The sequence below is a fragment of the Taeniopygia guttata genome, chromosome 12 (genome assembly GCF_048771995.1).
Source record: "Taeniopygia guttata chromosome 12, bTaeGut7.mat, whole genome shotgun sequence".
NCBI classification, from domain to species: Eukaryota; Metazoa; Chordata; class Aves; order Passeriformes; family Estrildidae; genus Taeniopygia; species Taeniopygia guttata.
The window spans coordinates 15,402,920-15,422,807 of NC_133037.1; the positions used below are offsets into that span (position 1 = coordinate 15,402,920).

Consider the following 19,888-nt stretch of genomic DNA (forward strand, 5'->3'; position numbering starts at 1 on the left):
CTTTTTTTTCATCTTGGCCTGACTTTGTTGGCAGCTGTGACTACTGTGGTAACTTCCTTTAATGATGCTGTTCTTTCCAGACTGGGATAAAATTTGTTTGGCTTTGCTTTCACATTTTCAATATCTGAATGACCTTAATGTATTTTTTTTCCAGTTTCTTTGTGCAACTGGTTAAGGTTTGCTGTTCCTGTGTATTAAAAAGAGCAGAATTGAAGCACAGTTCTCCCTAGGAAGGCTGAACTGACTTGGTAATCCACCGTTGCAGCCATTCTGTGAATGCCTCAAGTTTGCTCTCAGCTGTTCTGAAAATCCAAAAAGAATAGCTAATCTCAGAAAGGATTTTAGAAGTCAAATTTACATTAGAATTTAAATACTGTAACTTCCTGAAATATTCTCAAATAGCAGATATCTTCCTCAGTAAGGTTTTGTAAACTTGTAAAATCCTATATTAGTAGCCAAAATAAATATTTGTGCTTCCAAAACAGTGCTTGCCAGGTGTATTTTGATCATGGCTAATAGTCTGTGGCTTTGTATCAACAATGACATGAAGCCTTTCACCCTTATGTTTAAATAATCATGTTACTTCAGGTATTCTGACATGTGGTTTTTGTGGAGTTTTGCATCCTTTGCATTCTGGCTGCATTTGTTTAGTGAAAATTGCACACCCTTTATGAGCTTTTCTTCTCTCTTTTCCCCAACAGTTTTGTTTGTGTGTTTTTTGCTGCCTGACAGTTTGTCACCTTATATTGTCTCTTCTACTTTCTCTATCTTGATTCTTACTAGAAATTCAAAAAATAAACATTTATATCTAGCTTTCCCTCCCACTCTCTCCCCAGCATAAGAAGGAACATGGACCTGTTAGAGCAGGTCCAGAGGAGAGTGAGGAAGATGTTCAAAGGGCTGGAGCCCCTCTGCTCTGAAAACAAGATCGCATCAAGATTTAGCAGTCTGACAAAAGTCTGGCTTTAGATGCCCTGTGTCATCAGCCTCCTTTCCTAGTGAAGCTGCAAGGTTAATCTTGAGAAGCTGAATGTCATGTGGGCAGAAGCAGGTAACATGTCATGCATTGTTAGTTAGTGAAGACAAAGATTTTGGAAATATTTGAAGGTTAGTGATGCAATTTGGGAAATCTTACCATTTAGGTTTTACTATGCAACGTCTTAGAATTTATTTAGAAAAGAAGTTGAACAAGAATAAAATCAAACTAAGACTTTCCAGGTGACTACTTCGTTCCTACATTTTACACATAAGACTAACACTAGAAACACCAGTTTAGGAATGTGTTCTTCAACCTCTTTTTCAATTATTACAGTTTTTTTCAGCTTTGCAATTCTTATTTTGGGTGATTTCTACTTCATATTCAAACACTACTAATACATTTTTTAAAGTGTGAATTTAGGCGATCATATTGATACATCTGATTATGAGTGGGTTAAACAATATATTTTTGTTTTATAGCACTGAAGAACGTGGAGATCTTCTAACATTTTTCAGAAGCATTTCAACCTATGCTGAGTGGTATGAACATCGTAAACATACCTTCCTGCATTTCAAGGTAGTGTCTATCAAGCCTTTTTTTTTATTAGTACAATATTTATTGTTTAAGGAGTTTAGTAAGACAGAGCATTGGAAGTGAAACTGGCTGTCTTTAGCAGAATATAGGATCTTAGTTTTGTATGTGGAGGTGAAGAGAATATGAGCTAAAAATTTGTGCTGTGTTCAAGGGGCAATTGAGCAACAATTGCTGTGCTCCTCTTGGGTGAAAGAAGATTAGACTGTGCCTTTCTGTGAAGAAGTAAGACAGTTTGCTTTGGTATTATATTTTATTTTGATTTTAAAAAAAATGAAAAAGAAGAAATTAAAAGCAAACACTTGTAGTCTTTGGCATATAAATGTTGGTTTTGAAGGATTAGATGTGTTTCTCTTGAAGATGTGTCAGGATGTGTTTGGATGACAGCACTTTCAGTTCTGGAGTGTTCTAGTTGTGTGAGAAATAAAGTATTGCTCCCTTCTAACTGAAACACAGTATTTGAGCTTAGTTTTAAATTACCAGTATTTGGCTTGTTTGTTTTGGCTTTGTGCTGGCTTTAAGATCAACAACTAATCCTTGGAGTAAAAATACTACAGTCTTACAGGCACAAAACATCTTACATGATGCTTTATGTTAGAGAAGGATGTTTCGCTGCTTAATTGTTTGTGGTTTCTGGGCTGAGTTTTATGTACCTCAAGCATTTGCTGTCATTAAACTCAACACCATCTTTACTTTTCAGCTGTAGTATCAATTGGGAACTCCAACATTTCCTATTTTTTCAGTCTTTTAGGCCTTTGAGTTCTGTGCCAAATTAATCAATTTCTATTATCCAATCAACCAGAACAGGTAAAAAGTGTTCTATTTTCTGATAGCACTAAAAATAAAACCCAGTCCTCAGGTGAGCAATGAACTGGCATTACCTAATCCTGCTGGCTTTTGTCTAAGGGCTTTTCTCTAATCCCCCCATAGAAAAAGTAGAGCACCAAGAGTTTTAGGGCTCTGCAATTGTTTTTTCCAGTCTCCCTTGATGCTTTCTGATCCTTAGATCACCAGTGATTGTGGTTTCTGGGACAGTGATTTGGTGAACTGTTGTAAATATTTCTCATTTAAAAATATAATAAAAAAATACGAAATAGTTTTGGAGACAATTTTCTGATTGTTATATAAGCAGTTTTTAAAAGTATTTGTTCAGATGTTGAGTATAAACAATGAAATTATCTACTAATTGCTAAAAGATATGTGAAGATAATTCATTGAAGGCATTACAAGTTTGACAGTACTACAGATGTTCTTTCTAAAGGTAGTTTTATTTCCATGGTCAAAGACAAACCAATTTGGGAGAATTTTTACCAAATATGACTGACTGTGTGCTTATGAAGAGTATTTCAGACCTTCTTACTTTCCTTAGCATTGCTAATCATTTAATCTTGAAACAGAAAACTTTCTCAGGTAAGAGAATTAATAAAAGGGTTGAAAGATCAAATCTGACAATTAAAATAACTAGATTTCCAAGGAGAATGTATATTTGTAATTTAATGTTTTAGTAATTTGTGGGAAAACAATTAGACGTATGTTGTTAATCTATGCATAAAACCAACTCAAGAGTCAATCCTGTTAATACTCAGACTTACGCATTAAAATGAGTCTGTAATCTTTGTATTTATTTTTCCCCCCCTACCTGCTCTCTAGACTCCCCTGTTTTGGAGCGAAAAGTGTTGGGGGGGAGTCTTGGGATTATAGCTTTTCTATTAACCTGTTTTGTGTTTTTTTTTTTTTTTTTTTAAAGAAAATTGCCAAGGCTTCTATGTAGAAATAGTTACTGATACTTTCCTGAGTGTGTTGTAAAAACACCAAAGGAAGTTTGGTTTTTTTTCCTCTTTTGGTACTTGAGAAGAAAGGGATAATGTAGAAGTGGATGAGTACTTCAAGTAATATTGAATGTTTTGAGATTAATGGCAATTCGAGGTCGATTCAAAATAGGTTTTGAAGGAGCAAGTGGAGTGTTCACTAAGTATTCTGTATTCTACATTTGTCATAATAAATATGTCTGTAAAATGGATTTACATCTACAAATAACCTTCTAACCTTAGTCTGCTGTGAGGCTGAACAACTGAAATGTTGGCATGGCTGGAAGAGCAGGTTGTTGAAGCTGGTACTGATAAACAAGAACAAAAATTCAAGTTTTATTGGCAATACAGAACAGAAATGAATGATAGGAAAAAAAATAAAATGGTTTACATTCAGCTTGATACTAGTACTGCTCACAAAAATAGGAGGTGGAAGTCTTCCCTACTGAAGCCTTTCTCACTTCATGTTTTGATTAACTTGCTGTGAATGGGGAAAGTAAAGTAAAACACATCAGAGAACTTGGTGCCTACATGAGACATTCAGAAGGTACCACTTGTCTACTTTGGTTTGCTCACAAAGTGTTAAGAGCATTAATTAGCGTTACTGATGATAATGAGTATGTTTCAAAATATATACAACATTTTAATGTAAAATTAATCATGTGGTGGTAGGTTTTAGAATGTTTACATGTGTGCATATATTACAAAAAATACACATTTGCTTGTGCATACACATTTTTGGTGATATTTACTGGTATTTATTTATTGGTGATTTATTTAAAGTAGTTTTAGTAGCAATGATTTGTGATGAGAATAAGATCAGAGGCTGCTGCTTATGTAACATTATTACACTTACAGCTGTGTTTTTTCCATCTTAGGCATTTATCACAAGAGACATGAGAGAATTGATGGGTTTAATTTTTTCCAAATAGATACTTGGCTTGACATTGGAATGTATTTTTACATGCTTTGAAGTTGTTTTTTACATTTTGCTAAAAACCTGGGAACATCAAAGTTTTATTATTTATGTGGAAAAATGCAAACCAGGTATTGCTGCTGTACTTGGTTTAGTTTTCAATTAAGATAATGTAATTTCCTTCTTGCTACACTAAATAACTTAAAATGGAAAATATTGGGGGTTGCTGTTTTTCTTGGGTAACAGGTTCAGGGCAAAAATATGTGTTCAGAATTGTGGGCACCGATTCCCCATAGCACAAGCACAAATCAAGGCTTAGCTAAATAAGATAAATAAAACTAGTACAAAAAATCTTGTAAAATCAATGTTTTAGATGTAGGGATACATCATCATGCATTTGATGCTTTACTATTTCTACTAACTAGGAATCTATACTAGCTTCAAAATTAGTACAAAGTGGATGTGACAATAGTAACTAGCACACCTTTGGCATTCATTTGTCTGCAGGCTTTACACTTGTGGGAGGTATTGGAGAAACTGGATGTCAGAAATGTACAGTTGTGGAATTAAAAACATTGTGAGGCAGCATCCTCAGGCATCCTTATCAGTGATGGCCAGTTTTAGAGAACTGAGTGTCGAGGCCTGCACGTGACAATTTTTGTTTTTAATATGCTGCAGAGTTTCACGTAGTTGAGTGAAATGCTTGAAGTTATGTCTGATTTCAGATTAATGATGGAATCAACTTTTCTTTGTAATTTCAAAGTCTGATTTGATTTTTCCCTAATGATTAACAGTATTGTTGTAGAAGGGTGATTCTTTTTTTGGTCTGACATCTAGATGAAATCATACTTATTTAAAGGTAAACACATGAATTCAGCTTTGCTCCTAACTATATTGTCACATTTCCTGTCAGGAGAAGCTGTGGAACCAAGGCTTGGTCTACATCATTAGTTAATAACAAAGGTTTTTGAGTCTGTTATGCTGTATGTAGTCTGTTTTAAAATAGGAAGCTGGGGTTGTAAGAACAGCTCAGCAAAACAGATATATTTCACTTAAAAATACATTGTGTAAAAATAAAACATATTATTTTCAAAGCAGAATAGTAGAAGGAAATCTAAAACATCTTTGCAAAGTTACAGCTATGTTGCTCGGTGTACTAAACCTAAATAGGAGTTATTTTCATTTACCACAAATCAAATTTTTAAGGAAATGTTAATGAGTTTAAGCTTTGAGAAGTTCTGTTTCTAAACATAACTTTTTTTCATCTGCATCTTCATCCAATACACTTTCGAAGGTCAACTGAAAAGATTTCACTCCAGATTAAAAGAGTGGGATTAGAATTCAGAAGTATTTTTCCTCTTTGGTTTGCTCAAAGAAAATCTTGCATTTATTTGAAAGTAAAATGTGGTGTTTGTTCTGAGTGCTGGTAAAGAATGAGAAGAAACAGTTTTGTGTGATTTATCTAAAGAGTATGTGGTGAAATAAAAGTTGAGATAATGTATGTGCATATATATATTTTTACACTTTCATTAGCAGAAAAGATTCTGAAAGCATGAGGGACACCATAGCTACTAAAATGACTGGTTTGAAATGGTTATTTCAGAGGAGAACGGTGCAACATAGCAGAAGGTCCTGGGTATGCAGGGAAAAGAGCATTAGTAAGGGAGAGGATATGAACTTGTAAACAGAGTGATCCTTGTTAGTTTAGCATGCCTGGCTCTGGCATGAAGGGTGGCACAAGCAGTGCTAGTAGTATGTTCCCACGGGCAGCATCCTCAGGCAGGAGAAGGCGTTGACGTGCTTGGCCAGGACGATGGGGTTGCCCTCCATCCTTATCTCGTCCATCCGCGTGCGGATGTAGCGCGTGTTGTTGGACTTGCAGAACGTGTCATCCGTGATGGTGGTGATGTTGTTGTACTGCAAACCAAAACATTTTCATAAATAAATGCATACCTGCATTGTTCATAAAAGATTAGAGCTTCTTTTTGCCATTTCCTATCCCTGATGTACAGAAACCAGTAATAAATCCTTGCATGGGAATTAGCAGCTTCTGAACATCTGGATGGTTGTGGCCGTACGCATTGATATGGTAAATTGTTTTATTCAGAGGTGCAGTGGAAAACTGTAGCAGGAACTGTTTTCAAATAGAGCACGTTTGATTGAAGGTATAACTTCTGGGGTGTTTCCTAAGAGAATGTTAAGGAAATCCTTTGGGAATACCTGAAGGTGAAGAATGCGCAGACTCTCCGGTAAGTTCAGGGGGACAGATTCCAGTGCGTTGTGTCCTAAGTAGAGGTAGGCCAAATTTGTCAGCTTCTGTTAAACAGAAAGTGAGGTTACTGATGCTGGTATTACTTGAGGTTAAGGAACTCATGCCTGTTACAAGACATCAGTAATTTTTTCTGATCACATAGCCTGTAAACTGATGTAACAAAAGCCATTCTTTTGCTGTGAATGTTGAATACTATTATATCAAGAAATTCATAGAACAGACCTTCTATGTTTGGGAAATTTCAGTGTTGTCATGTTGGTTATAAAAGTTGAGACCACTATAAATTACTGTATGTATATTGCTTATTAGTATTTCTGTTCAAGTTCTCAGAACTCTAATTGAGCCATCAATTTTTGAATATTTTTTCTTTACATGTTAGAGAGAAAGCAAGCAGGTGAGAGATTTCACAGAAACTTCTTTTTTTATATGGAGGACATGAGGGAATGAGTGCACAAATGACTGATATTCCAGAGTGCCTTAAAAGCAAAGCAAAAGCTGCTGCATCATAGTTTATTTCTTAGAGTACAGAAACACAAAAATAATTTTGTGGCTGACTGAATAGTTAGGTTACTAATTTTGGTTACTTTGGTTACCTAGATTATTGGGTTTTTCCTTACCTTGAAAGCATTTGCTTTGATTCCTCTGCTCTTGATTCTGTTTTGGTTTGCATTAAATGTTGTTAGTTTGGGAGGTAGAACAGGAAGTTTTACAAGTCGATTTTCAGCAAGAGAAAGTTCTTCCAACAGCAGAAGCTTTGAAAAGGCTCCATCTTCTATTTCTTCTATCCTATTGCCACTAAAATCAATTCTTCTTAAGGTAGCTTTACACAAAATAAATTAAAATCAAAGTATTAACTTTATAATTGCATGTCATGTGAAATGTGTATGGCTGTATATGCTAAATATTATACTGTTGGCTGCAGCATCTAAATTGTGATCTACAAACGAAAATACTGTTGGCACCTAGATTTTTTTCCTGGTCTTAAATTGAAAAATTAAAAAAGGGAAATACTCAAAACCTCTGGATCCTTGTTTTTATCTTAAAGAAATACTCTAGATCCTTCTTTTGGTCTTAGAGATAACATAATTTCAGATATTCAAAGAATTTGTCATGCTGTGGAGTAAGATAGCTGGCAGACCTGTCCCTAGGGCATTTGTAGGAAAAGTACTGCCTGGTCATTTAAGACTGGCTTGGATGCAGAGCTGAATTTTATTTTTAGCCATTTGCTTTTTGCCTGATTTTTTGGGAGTATTAAGATGTTTACAGGGTCCAAAATATGTGTCCATTGTGCCTTTCCATTTTGTATTCTAAAGCAGAGATGGAAATTGGGGTGTCACTTACTAATGTCAGCAAAGTCTGAGGCTGCAATCCTTTTGATCTTGTTGAAGCGAGCGTAGAGATAAGCGGTTTCCTTGGGCAGGGGGGGCACAGCCTCAATGTCGATCTCCTCGCAGTACACGGAGCCGCTCAGGCACACGCACAGCAAACACGTGGGCAGGTCTGCCAGCAAGGGCAGAGCACACAGTTACAGCATACTCAACTCACTTAAGCTTGGTTACTCAAAATAGAGTTTTCTCTAGTGTCTTTTAAGATTTCTTGTGTTAGGTTTTTAAAAAGTTCTATTTGCTTCACGTTCTGAGAAGATTTATGTTCTCAACTGTTTTGGGTTTTTTTTGTTTTTATTGTGTGTGATTTCCCCGAGTATGATCTCCGTTCTTACCTGGGCATGTGAAATGCTATTAATCAACCTGAATTCAGTTTAAATCTGTAGTTGACAAAGAGTATGGTGAATGTGACAACTGCAAGTTTCTGACCATGTTAAATATCACATCTGGAACCAAACCCACAAGGAGAAACACCTGGCAGTGCATACATTTGGTACTGTAAGTGCATTGGAGCATTTCTGGCAGGTCACAGAATATCCTGTGTTATTCATAGCTACTATTTTGTCTAAACCTTTTGCTAAAAGCTCCAGCAATTATGTTTATATTTCATATATGGTTTAGGTTGGAAAGGACATTAAAGATTATCTCATTTCAACCCCTTTGCCACAGACAGGGACATCTTCCACTAGACCAGGTCACTCACAGCCCTGTGCATAATCTCTATGGGTTTTATACTTAGATTTTCACAGCTGTTGTTTTAAGTAGAGAGAGAAACTTTTTGTAATGTAGTTTGAGACCTTTCTAGCTTGTCCTAGTCCTTATGGAAAGTAGTAAAGTATCAGTAACTGCTGCGTTGCTCTAATCTTTTCTGCCAGCAATTTTCAAATACATATCATGAATGTGGCTTTGAATCCTGTTTCATCACCACTGCTGTGTCTTGTGCTGTGTTTCCTATATTTTGAGAGTTTTGGTTGGCTTCCACCCTGCAGTGAATGCAGTGCAGACAGCAGGGTCATTCCATGGGGTAGTTGTCACTACGCAGCAAAACAGGACCCTATACAACCGGTGAGGAGTTAGAAAAGCAGCTGGTCAATACTGGGAAGCCAGCATGTAACAGTAATTCTTTTTCTTACAGCAGCACTTCAGAGAACAGAATGAAGATTTTGAGGTTTAGCTTTGTGAATATCATAATTTTTAGGCTGCAGAGTTCTGCCCTATTTGGTGTTTTGTTTTTTTTTTATTTAGTGGCTTGTTTTCATATGTTTGTGTAGGAAATGGAAAATGTCAAACAACGTTGTCACTGTTAAAAATGCAATAGTTTTTATGCTTGTCTGTCTGGAAGCTCTGATGATCTTGGAGACTTGCTCAGCTTTGGATGGGGGCTTGTTGACAGGTGCTGTTTGGCAATAATTAACCTTGAATTAGCACTTTGGTAGACATTGACAGTCCACTGGTCTTGCTGAATCATCAGTTATTTTTGGAAGTTTATATCACAGACACACAAAATAAGTGTCTCTTTTTCTCACTGCTCTGTTTGGCAGAAAAGCTTTGCCCTTTTCATGTGCAGAGAGCACTGGGGCTTGTTAGGAGAAACCTGGACAATGTACCCAGAGCCTGTAGGAAGCTTTGGCAAGTGAAGAATGTTCCTGATGTATTTTAAACATTGACCTCCCTGATCATCAGATGTAAACTTTGAGAATAGCCAAATGTTCAAATAAATCTGTTGAAATAATTTAAGCACATAGTGTTTCGTCATCACTTGGTTAAACTGTGGGACTTACTGGGGGATGTATTTTGTTTTTCTTCGTTGTCTTGTCTAATTTATTTAACTTGGGTACGTCTCAATGGCAAATATGACTGGACAAATCTGTGGAGATGCTTACAAGCTGAGCTTTGTGTATTCAGATTTTCCCTGAGGCTCCTTTAAATTTTTCAGCCTGCTCCATCAGAAGTTACAATGTTTTCCACAGGAGATATGAAAGATATTCATAAGCAAAAAGATTAATTCTGTAGTCTTAACAGAAGGATAATTCTGTTATTCTTTGCACTTTAGATTTGTATGGTAAAATATATTCTTTTGGATATCTTGGACATCGCAATATTCATATCAGTTAACTTACTTGTGTCCTTTGTTGGTGGGACATCGAGTTGGCTGTCATCTCTTTGCAGCATTAGGGTAGTGTCAAGAGAAACATTTGTTCCATCCTTTGTGAAAAAAACAATGTTGTTTTAAAATACAACAGCAGACAAAAAGCCACAGAGCATTACATGCATTTGAAATAACATCTTTTAAAGTGAGCTTCCTACAATATACCTACCTATGGTACTTAATTTTTAAAATGCTTTTATAGGTTGGCTGACTAATGTGATGCATTGTTACTTTTACATGTAAACTATTCACTTTAAAAGGCAAGAAGGGACGGTGCTGCCAGTGCTTCTTAGAAAACTGAAGTTCTTCAGGAAAGGAGAGTAGACACAAAATAGAAATAGAAAATATAGTCTATGTGTTGGGAAGGAGTATCTAGGTAGAGGGTATTTGCAAACAGTTTTGAAGATCAAGATTTTGCATATAATGAAAAACTCAATAGGATTCTTGTGAGTATAAGTAGTATTTTGTTGTTGTACCCAAATAATCTCAGTAAAATGACTGAGATGTCCTTGCATTTAAAGTTATTCTGAATTCCTCCTGGAGACAGTCATTGCATCTTTCAATTGCAGGACAACTTAGTTTATAAACATATTCCTTGCAGATATTAGCTGAAATTGAGTAATTTGTTTCTATGATCTGTATGTTAGTCTGTTTTAAGGTGTAGACTGCTTACAGAAAGGACCTCTTCACACAGAATCACCAGGTTGGAAGAGACCTTCAAGATCGAGTCCAGCCCTAACACTTCAACTATACCATGGCACCGAGTGCCACATCCACTCTTTTTTAAACACATCTGGGGATGATGACTCCACTGCCTTATCACCCGTTCTGTAAAAAACCTTTTTCTAATATCCAACCTAAATTTCCCTTGGTGCAGCCTAAGACTGTGTCCTCTGGTTCTGTCAGTGCTGCCTGCAGAAAGAGACTGACCCCACGTAACCACAGCCAACTTTGAGGAAGTTGTAGAGTGATAAGGCCACCCCTGAGTCTCCTTTTCTCCAGGCTGAGCACCCCCAGCTCCCTCAGTCGTTCCTCACAGGGTTTGTGTTCCCAGCCCCTCTCCAGCCTTGTTGCCTCCTCTGGATGTGCTCAAGCATCTCAACATCCTTTCCAACTGAGGGGCAAGAGCTGATACAGCACACGAGGTGTGGCCTCACCAGTGCCGAGTGCAGGGGGAGAATGACCTCCCTGCTCCTGCTGTCACACCATTCCTGATCTAGGCCAGGAGCCATTGGCCTTCTTGGCCACCAGGGCACACTGCTGGCTCATGTTCAGCCGGCTGCTGACCAGTGCCCCCAGGTCCCTTTCTGCCTGGGCACTGTCCAGCCACACTGTCCCCAGCCTATAAAACTGCAGGGTGTTATTGTGACCTCTTGTGATGCAAGGAATAGCAGTCAGGTTTTCATTGGATACTGGAGGAATTTTTGAGAATTACCTATTATTACTGTATTTACAGTATAGATACAGTTTCTTATACTGTGATTTGCATGCAGTAACATTAAGGGATTTCAGTTTGACTGTGGTAGTTATTTTTGGTTTGCATCATTTGTTTGGGTTTTTTTGGGGTTTTTTGGGTTTTTTTTAATGGGGAATATTTGTAGGACAGAACAAGCCAATATGTTTTTTGGTTTGCGTGGCTATTGGAAGCACATGCAGGAAAGATCATTGTGAGATGCGGAAGATATTTTGCTTTAAACATGCTTAAGGATCAGCTCTGGTAGGAGTGCTCTGTGGAAGAGCTGCTTGCACACTGGGAGTGCTGACAAATGAACCCTTTTTAGTTTTCTTAATCCCCCCACTCTCTCCTCCTTCAGGCACACAGGTGGTTCATCTGCAAGTGCAGTGTGCAGGTAAGAGCTTTCAAGCTCCTTCTGGTACTATGTTTTATTTGGTATTTAGTTGCTTGCGTATACTTTACTGTGGGCATTTTTTTATTCTGCAAAACAAACCCCTCAGGCTTGACATAAAACCTGAGAAACAAATATCTTGGCCAGCCTCTGTCATTTTGACCCCTTTTTAGCCTATGACTCATCTGTCTCTTGGCTCTTCCCTGTGTCTGCCTCTCCAGGCTCTGGCTCTGGTTTGGGCTAGCTTGGTTTGTCTTAGTGAAGTTTTTGGGTTCTCACTCAGGAAGTTTAAGGTTCTCAGTAGGATTCTGGCAGCAGTTTGGCCAGAATGCTCGGTGGAGGGAAGCTGGGGGTGTCAGTTTACCAGCTACACTCCAGCAAACAGCAAATCTCCCAGAAGCTTTCTGCAGAAGTTGTCTCACAGATAGGTTGATTAGACACATGAAGATGTGGACCTTGAAGTATCTGGGCCAGTAGAGACTTCTGAGTACTGCTCAGAATACAGAGTGTGTACTGCTCATGGAATAAGTGGACTTGTATGGCTACAGCTGGTTTGGCTCCTGAGGGACATTTAATAACATTTGCTGGCACAGCTTATCTGTCCCAGGTGAAGGTTTCTAGCACAGTCTCCTACTTGAGCCATCAAAGTCTTTGATGGAACTTCTTAGCAGAATGCAATGTAGTGCTAATCTCTGACAGTGGCAAATGTCATTAAAATTAAAACTGGTAATTTACAGAATACCATTAAATTCCTAAAATTAAAAAATATTTGCTGATCAGCCATAAAGATTCCTCACTATGGAGTATCAGAGCAGAAGATTGTTTGGATTATAACCACAAGTTCATTACTTGCATATGTAAAGAATGCACTGAAGGAATATTGGCCTACTCATGTACTTAAATTCCACCTGCCTCTTCCATTGTACTGCACATATGCATTAACAGTTTACATCTAAATACTCTAACCATCTTCAAATTTCTGCAAAATAATTTATTCGTCTTAAAGCACAAAGGTCTGGTAGTTTATATTCAACAAAATGAGTTAGTCCAGATGTGAGACAGTATGTAATTGAGTGGTTCTGTTCTCTTGTGGAAATTAAGATTTTGTGCTTTAAATTGCTAAAATTTTATTCAAAACTGGTGTGACTGTGGTTTCAAATAATCATAGTAATAAATTTCTTCTGATGTTTTTAGTAGAAGTCTAATGGTGTGTTCAAGCATACAGTAAGGAGTTAAATTTGTATGCAAGATTTCTGACTGGGCATGCTTGAGGAAACATTTGGCATGCATTTCAGTTCCAGTTAACACTTGGAATATTTGGGGAGTAAAATTGGTGCAATAAATGAATGGGAGATCTGTTTGTTCACCCATGATGTAAACTGGGAACAGTGGCACTTGTGTCAATGTAGCTGTTGCACATAAGGAACTCATTTATTATTTTGCAATGAAAACGTGTCAATAGAGACCTGATCTGATGGACATAATGACTGACTACATTCCTAGAATTATCCTAAGCAGAACTGTTGGTCTTCAGGAGACCTCCAGCTTACAGCAATGCCAGGAGGACTTTGATTTGTCTGTGGCACATCTGTTGTATATCCATGTAGATATACTCCTTGTTCCTTTACTGAAGCAGCAGCAATCTTCTGCAAGCAACTTACTGATCAGTGTCATCTGATGCAGTGCCTAGCTGGTTAAAGTTAACAGGTTTAGTATTTTTTATAGACTTACTTCTGAGTGGATTGTCGCCAATTAGTTAGGAGTCATTTATATAGTCCCTTTTTTATGGGTTTACGAAAACGTGTTACTTCATCACTGTGGTAGATGTCAGATTTAAAAATACCTTAGACATGTATTTGCTCTAAATATGTAGTTGATTGTTTTAATCAACAGTGGAGAGCTGTAATTTAAGTAGGTTTGGGAAATAGTAAAAAGGTACACAAAAGGGATTTTTTTTTTTGTATTTGGACTGTAATTTTTTACTTACTATCTTTTGCTGGTTTATTTTTCTTGCTTATCAGGCTAAGTTATTGTAACAAGTACAGCTAATATTAATGAAAACCTCCTTGAGCTTTTCATACTGGGCTGTTACCACTTGGTTGGGATCTGTGGTATTTTCCTTGGCAACTACTCTTGGGACAGTTGCTGCTGCTTTTTCTTCCTGAGCGGTGTTGTATCTCCTTCTCTATTGGTGTGTACTGGTTGAGTCTGAATGGGGGTGTGACGTTTGTAACTGTCCCTGGCAGCTGAGGTTGTGGCACTTCATTTAATTCTCCCATGGCTTTGTGTCTTCTGCTGTTGTATTGAAATTCAGAAGCAGGAATGTGGAGCACCCAACAAAAGCATTCTGTTTGGAGATGCTGGTGAGTGCCCTGAGATGTAGGGGATATTCTCTTTATTAAGCCCCTCAAATTGTTAATGCATAAGTGACTCCTCCAGCACTGGACATTCTATAGAAGTTCAGGGCTGCTGAACTGTTGAGCTGTAAAAAACCCAAACCACCCACCTCTGAAAAACTGAGGCAAGAGACTTGATCATTTGGCAGGTCAGAAGAGGAACTGTGATTTATACTAGCAGATTATGTTCAATAAAAAGGAGGGGGTTCCAATTATTACTTTGATAGTTAAAAAAAGAAAAAAAATCACTTGTTCTTAAGCAAATGCACAGAGTTAATACAACATAGTTAAAACTGTTGAGCTAATAATTAATATATCTGGATCTTGAAACTCATGATTGCAGGCACATAAGAACAGCAGAGTTAAAATTATGCTTTAGCCTTATTTTTGCAAGCCTGCCTTCTGTGGCTTACTCAGACTGTAGGAAGAGTAATTTTTTTTTTTTTTTTTGTGGTTTTAGTTTGAGTGGCTTTCCCTATGTCTGAACTCGTTGTATGTTTCCCTGTTATTTTAGGACTTTTCCATAAACTCACATGCATACACAGAGCACCTTTTTCATATAATGCTTTTTTTAGTTAAAAATATTAAAATGAAAATAGAAATAAAATACCTTTTTTATATCCTTGGATTGCATTTCATAATCTTGTTGGGTGAGGCTTCCCATGGAAACAGCTGTATCATACTCATAAAACTGGAGGGATTCTTGCTTTAGAGGTGGTGCTGGATTAACCAAAGGTACAAACACAAACAAAAAAAAAGTAGCCTGCAAAGTTTCCATTCTTGCCCAGAAGGATATATGTGGTTTTCAGTGATCTGGTGAAGATCTGCTCGTGCCTGGACTCTGGAGAACACTTTCTTTGGGACTGGAAATGAAAATGCAATCCGTCAAAACAATATTTAAAGCCTAGAGTATTTGTTGGCAGTGGTTTCTAATACATAAGGAACATGGAACAACTTTTAACTCTTGGTATCCTTTAATTAGACTCTAACTTTATAAAGCCTATTCTTAACATGAGAAGAAACTGGGAAATAATAAAGATTTTATAACAAATAAAGAAAATATTCTCTTAATTGCATTTGTTTGTTTCCCAGTCTGTTATTTTTGTTAAAAGCAAGGTGATTTTGTTACTATTAAATATTTGGCATAGATATAGATTAACTTATTAAAATATGTGAGCCTCAAATGCATTTTTATTGTCTAAATAAGAGTTTTCAAACCTAAATGTTCTATAACAAAAGCCTCTTATTGTCTTTTACTTTACATGTGAGACTAAACAAGAGAAGATTACTTAATACCCTCAGAATATTATACAGGTTGGGCACTTTTCAGGTAGGAAAGTGGAAGAGGCTGCAAGCATGATCTTTGAAACATTGCAAATATGCATGTACTATTTTAAAAAATAAATCTTTGCACAGCATTTTTCTCCTCTTTACTGTAGTTTTATTTAAGCTCTAAATTAATCTACTTTTAGGAAAAAAGTCCACCTACCTTTTTAGCAGATTCCAAGCTCTTCACTGAAAAACCAGATATCCTTATCTATAGTTACTCTTTTGTCAGTGTATTTTAGGTTCAAGTTATTCATTACATCCAAATTGTTGAACTGAAAACTCTCTTAAAGTTTGACAGTCTGAGAAGTGCTTTCCATGGGGTAAAAATGCTTTGCCAGCATTCTCTCCCAGAGTGAGAGGTAATATCCTGGAGCAGGAGGTTGTACTCTGCATAACATTTGCAAATGCTAAGCCTGTGTAGCTCATCCTACTTTTGGTGCTCCTTGAAAAAATGGCAGCATTCTGCTTTGTGATGATGTGCTTTTTATATCTGCTAAGGCTTTTTCTGTAAATCAAATATTAATTGTGCAAACTGGAGGTCTCTAATAAGGCATGTGTTATCCATTTTGTGAAATGCTTCAGCCTAGAGACAAAGCAGCTGCTTTCTGAGACAGAGGTAGAGCCAAAACACACGTCTGTTGTATTAGTCACATTTTGTGAATAGTAAAATGTTTTATTACATGTTTAGAGAAATTTTACTTATCTATGAAATGGAAACTTTTCAGTCTGAGGAGTTCTGGAAAAAACATTTTTTGGAATTTCTTGTGTTTGTGTTGAGATTTTCAGACAATCAATGTCTAAATCCTTCATTAATTGACTTATTAGACAGTTTATTGAAAAATGGATTTCACAAAAAATACTTTCTTTAAATAAAGTTCTGTTTCAGTTTTACAGATAACTCGGTGAACACTGTCCAGGTGTAGAATTTCCATCTGAACTATGAGCAGCAGTTTTCTGGATTTGTAATGCATTTCTTCCTCCCCCATCCTTTTCCTCATTATGATTTTTTGGCAGTCAGCACAAATGAGAGACAGACAGACCAACTTTGAAAGTTTATAGAGTAGCTTTCGCAAGTCTTTAAAAAGTATGTAGCAATAAAATCTAGTGGGAATGTATCCAGATTTACATTTCTCTTTTATTGTTATACCTTTTTTTTCTTTTTTTTTTCCTAGAGTAATAGTGATGATAAACTGGACCTTTTGGTTAATTTTTCTTTTAAATGCTGCCTTGTTTAGGAGCCAAATGTCTGTAGGAAATCCGCAGAATGACTATAGCCAGTTGCTGTCTAAAATCTTTTTGGGTTTATAATACCACCAGTTTCTGAACTCATTTGGATTTTATAAAAATGTTTGTAGCTTAGTTCATATGCAAATTTAACAATCTGTTAGTTTGGACTTGAAGCTTGCTCTAGGATAATGCTGTGATGATAAAATGGACATGTGAGGGAAGAGGCTCAATAATAATGGAAATTCGGCCCTGAATCCCATTGGATGCTACTCTGCTATAACAATGACACCAGGAGTTTGGAAATGGTTAAACTGCACTGTCAGTACCATCTTAGCATCCCTCCTGCCTTCGTGCATGTCTGGGAAGTAATGACACAGCTCTGCTTTGTACTTACCCTTTCCAGCTGCCACCCATCTGCCAAACATCCATGTTAGGATTTCCTCTGTCTCTGGGGCATCCAAATGTTTTCAGTGCTTGAATGTAATCAAAGGATAACTATTCTAAGGGAAAGAAAAAAAAAAAGTAAATATTTTAAAGCTGAAAGCAAGATATAAAATATTAAATCTATTTATTATAGTGTTATGATAATTTATTTTGTAAGTACTGAAATCCTAGATTTCACAGCTACATAGACTGTCTTAGGAATAGCTTTATTTTTTCCTTCCATATGGCAGCTTTTTAAAATGGGGGAAAACTACTGGATAGATGAGGCCTTGAAAATGTAGGAAGTCTTCATTCAAGGAAACATTTGTTTAGATCTGCAAGAGGAGAAGAGGCTCTGAATTTTTAGACAACTTCAGGAACAGCTTCTGCACAAAATGTGAAAAGTCTCTATTCATCAGGGTCACAAGATTTCGGTTCTAGCTTATCACAAAAAGGTTGTCATGTGTGTACTCACTGCAATAGAGGCACTTCTCAGAAGCTCATGAATACTTCCTTACAAATACATTCAAAGAGGGAGATGTTAAGTAGATTTTTTGGCATGATGCCGTCAAGGAGTAGCTCACAGTGCCAAATAAAGTAGTAACCTTATTCCATAGTTTGTTGGCATTGTCATGAAAGAAGAAAATATATCAGCAAATAATGTCAGATAAAACCAATTTTTATCTGAACATGTACCAGATGCTCAGATCAGCACAAGGATGAAGGTGGTACGGGTGACTGCAAACAAGGAAGGGAAGTATTGCTTCCTTCAACTCAGAGTGACTAGAAATAACCACAATATCCAAATCATGTGAGATGAAATATGTGGTTCATATGCATTGGCTGTAGGGGAGCTGACAGGAAACACCCTGACGAGCGGAGAATGCTTTCTGGGCACTGTTAATGCTTGGAAATTGGATGTATAAGTGTCTTTTGCTTGGACTCTTGTTACAAGGATTGATATAATTGGAAGGTGGTTTCTTTCCTGGAAACCTAAGCCTGCTGTGTTGTTAACTCATTGAGCTCCAGTTTTTGAAGAGGACCTTAATAATGTGTCCACGGTGTGTTTTTTTTTTATTTTCCCCATGATATCTCATTTGCTCTGACTGATTTCCCCACAAAATACTTTCAGCTGGATTGTTAGGCATTTTAAAAGGTTATTTTTCCTAATTTTGTTGGCAGGGAATTGTGGCTTAAATTTTAACAGTAGTCATTTCCCTGTCGTTTTGTGAGGATATGAAGTGTAGCTGAAGGTGTAAATGAACCACAAGACTTCTTTTCTTGTAGTGGATAGAACCCAAGCCAGATTAATGGGATTGAATTCTGGTCTCTGCATTCTGATATCAGGAAAACTTAGCTTTAGGTGAAAAGGGTTGCATACGGAATAGGTGTAAAATTGGTTCCCCAAGGTTTTCTTCTGTCATGTTAGACAACAAATAATAGGAGTGAAAAAGTGAGAAGTTGGATGGGTGTGGATGACAGAGGTAGAAAAAAACATAGGAGATCAAGACAGAAATGAGGGTAATTACCCAAACAATACATGTTGCTGACTAAATCTTCAGCATCTGGGAAAGAATCTAGTATTTAGTTTATATGTCAATACGGAGTGGGGTAGACTTTCATCTGTGCAAGACAGGTTGGAAATGACTTCTCTAGGTGCCTGTAAGAATTAAAGGGGGCAGGAGCTGGCACTGCCTACATAAAGACTTGAGGTTGTGCGATGGGAGGCAGACCACTGGAAAAAAGAAAAATGGGGAGGAAAAAACATAGGGGTGCAGGGGTTAATAAGGCTATGAGACAGCACTAGGGAGAGTGCCATAAAGTTGCTCCAAGATATTCCTTATGAAATAAACCAAAGCTGAGATTCTTTTCAATCACTCAGGTTTGTTCTATGTTTAGACAGAGGAAGTATATTTTGCAGCTGCTTAAACACCTTGGCTTTCATCTTGTATTACAATCTCTAAGGGATGATACTGGCAACTTCTGCCATTTCTGAGTTTTAGTATTTATAAATGTGCTTGAAAAAAAGTACTGTGGATTATGGCTCAGCTGACCTGTGCTTATGGTGGGTGCTGGGAATCCCTTACACAGAATGCTCACAGTCAGTGTCTTCTCTTGGCCAGACATCTGTGTAGAAAAAAAAATGAGATGAGGACAAATTAGGAAAGCTTTTAAAGATTCTTGGCTATCTATAGACCTGGGCACAATGCTGGATTTTCTTTTGTGTGTGATATTTCTGCTTCATGTGGAAGGTAACATGTTGGAGGTTCCTTGGCATAACTTGTGTGGAGTGTGATTTAAACACCTCACAATATTGACCAGATGTTCTGGATGGGAGTAATTATAATAGAAAAGGTTTTATGAAGGAAAAGACAGTTACTGCACCAGCCTGGTAACGTGTACATAATAATCTGCAAGCGGTGAGAGATTGACTGTTAAAGGGCAAAAACATTAAGTGATGTTAGAACTGAACTCGATGGTTCTGTTTGTATTTTCTCCTTTTTTAACCTAAAAGAAATAACATTTTGGAATGGTTCTCTACATAAGTTTTATTTTCTAAAACACA

General features: G+C 37.0%; 2 protein-coding genes across 4 annotated transcripts in view; one reads left to right on the top strand and one right to left on the bottom strand.

Moving 5' to 3' along the window:
- Positions 1-19,888, top strand: part of CENPP (centromere protein P) — a 113,166-nt gene that overhangs the window by 9,760 nt on the left and 83,518 nt on the right. For all 3 annotated transcript variants that reach the window (XM_072934883.1, XM_072934882.1, XM_032750635.3), the window contains one exon: positions 1,459-1,555. In XM_072934883.1, the coding sequence (XP_072790984.1) occupies positions 1,459-1,555 (97 nt within the window). The remainder of the gene's footprint in view (positions 1-1,458; positions 1,556-19,888) is intronic.
- Positions 3,685-17,156, bottom strand: OGN (osteoglycin). Its single transcript, XM_012572772.5, has 7 exons — positions 15,833-17,156; positions 14,954-15,206; positions 10,072-10,156; positions 7,908-8,066; positions 7,184-7,386; positions 6,515-6,610; positions 3,685-6,211 (listed from the first exon to the last, which is right to left on the bottom strand). The coding sequence occupies exons 2-7, from the start codon at positions 15,119-15,121 to the stop codon at positions 6,041-6,043; spliced, it is 882 nt and encodes a 293-aa protein (XP_012428226.1). The 5' UTR covers positions 15,122-15,206; positions 15,833-17,156; the 3' UTR covers positions 3,685-6,040.

What these genes read in the sequence shown, in the direction of transcription:
- OGN (XM_012572772.5), bottom strand. Translation starts at nt 15,121, where the DNA reads ATGGAAACTTTGCAGGCTACTTTTTTTTTGTTTGTGTTTGTACCTTTG. An exon ending in AATCCAAGGATATAAAAAAG is followed by an intron (nt 10,157 to 14,953) that starts GTATTTTATTTC and finishes TTTTTCACAAAG; the next exon opens with GATGGAACAAATGTTTCTCT. An exon ending in CTCAGACTTTGCTGACATTA is followed by an intron (nt 7,387 to 7,907) that starts GTAAGTGACACC and finishes TTTTGTGTAAAG; the next exon opens with CTACCTTAAGAAGAATTGAT.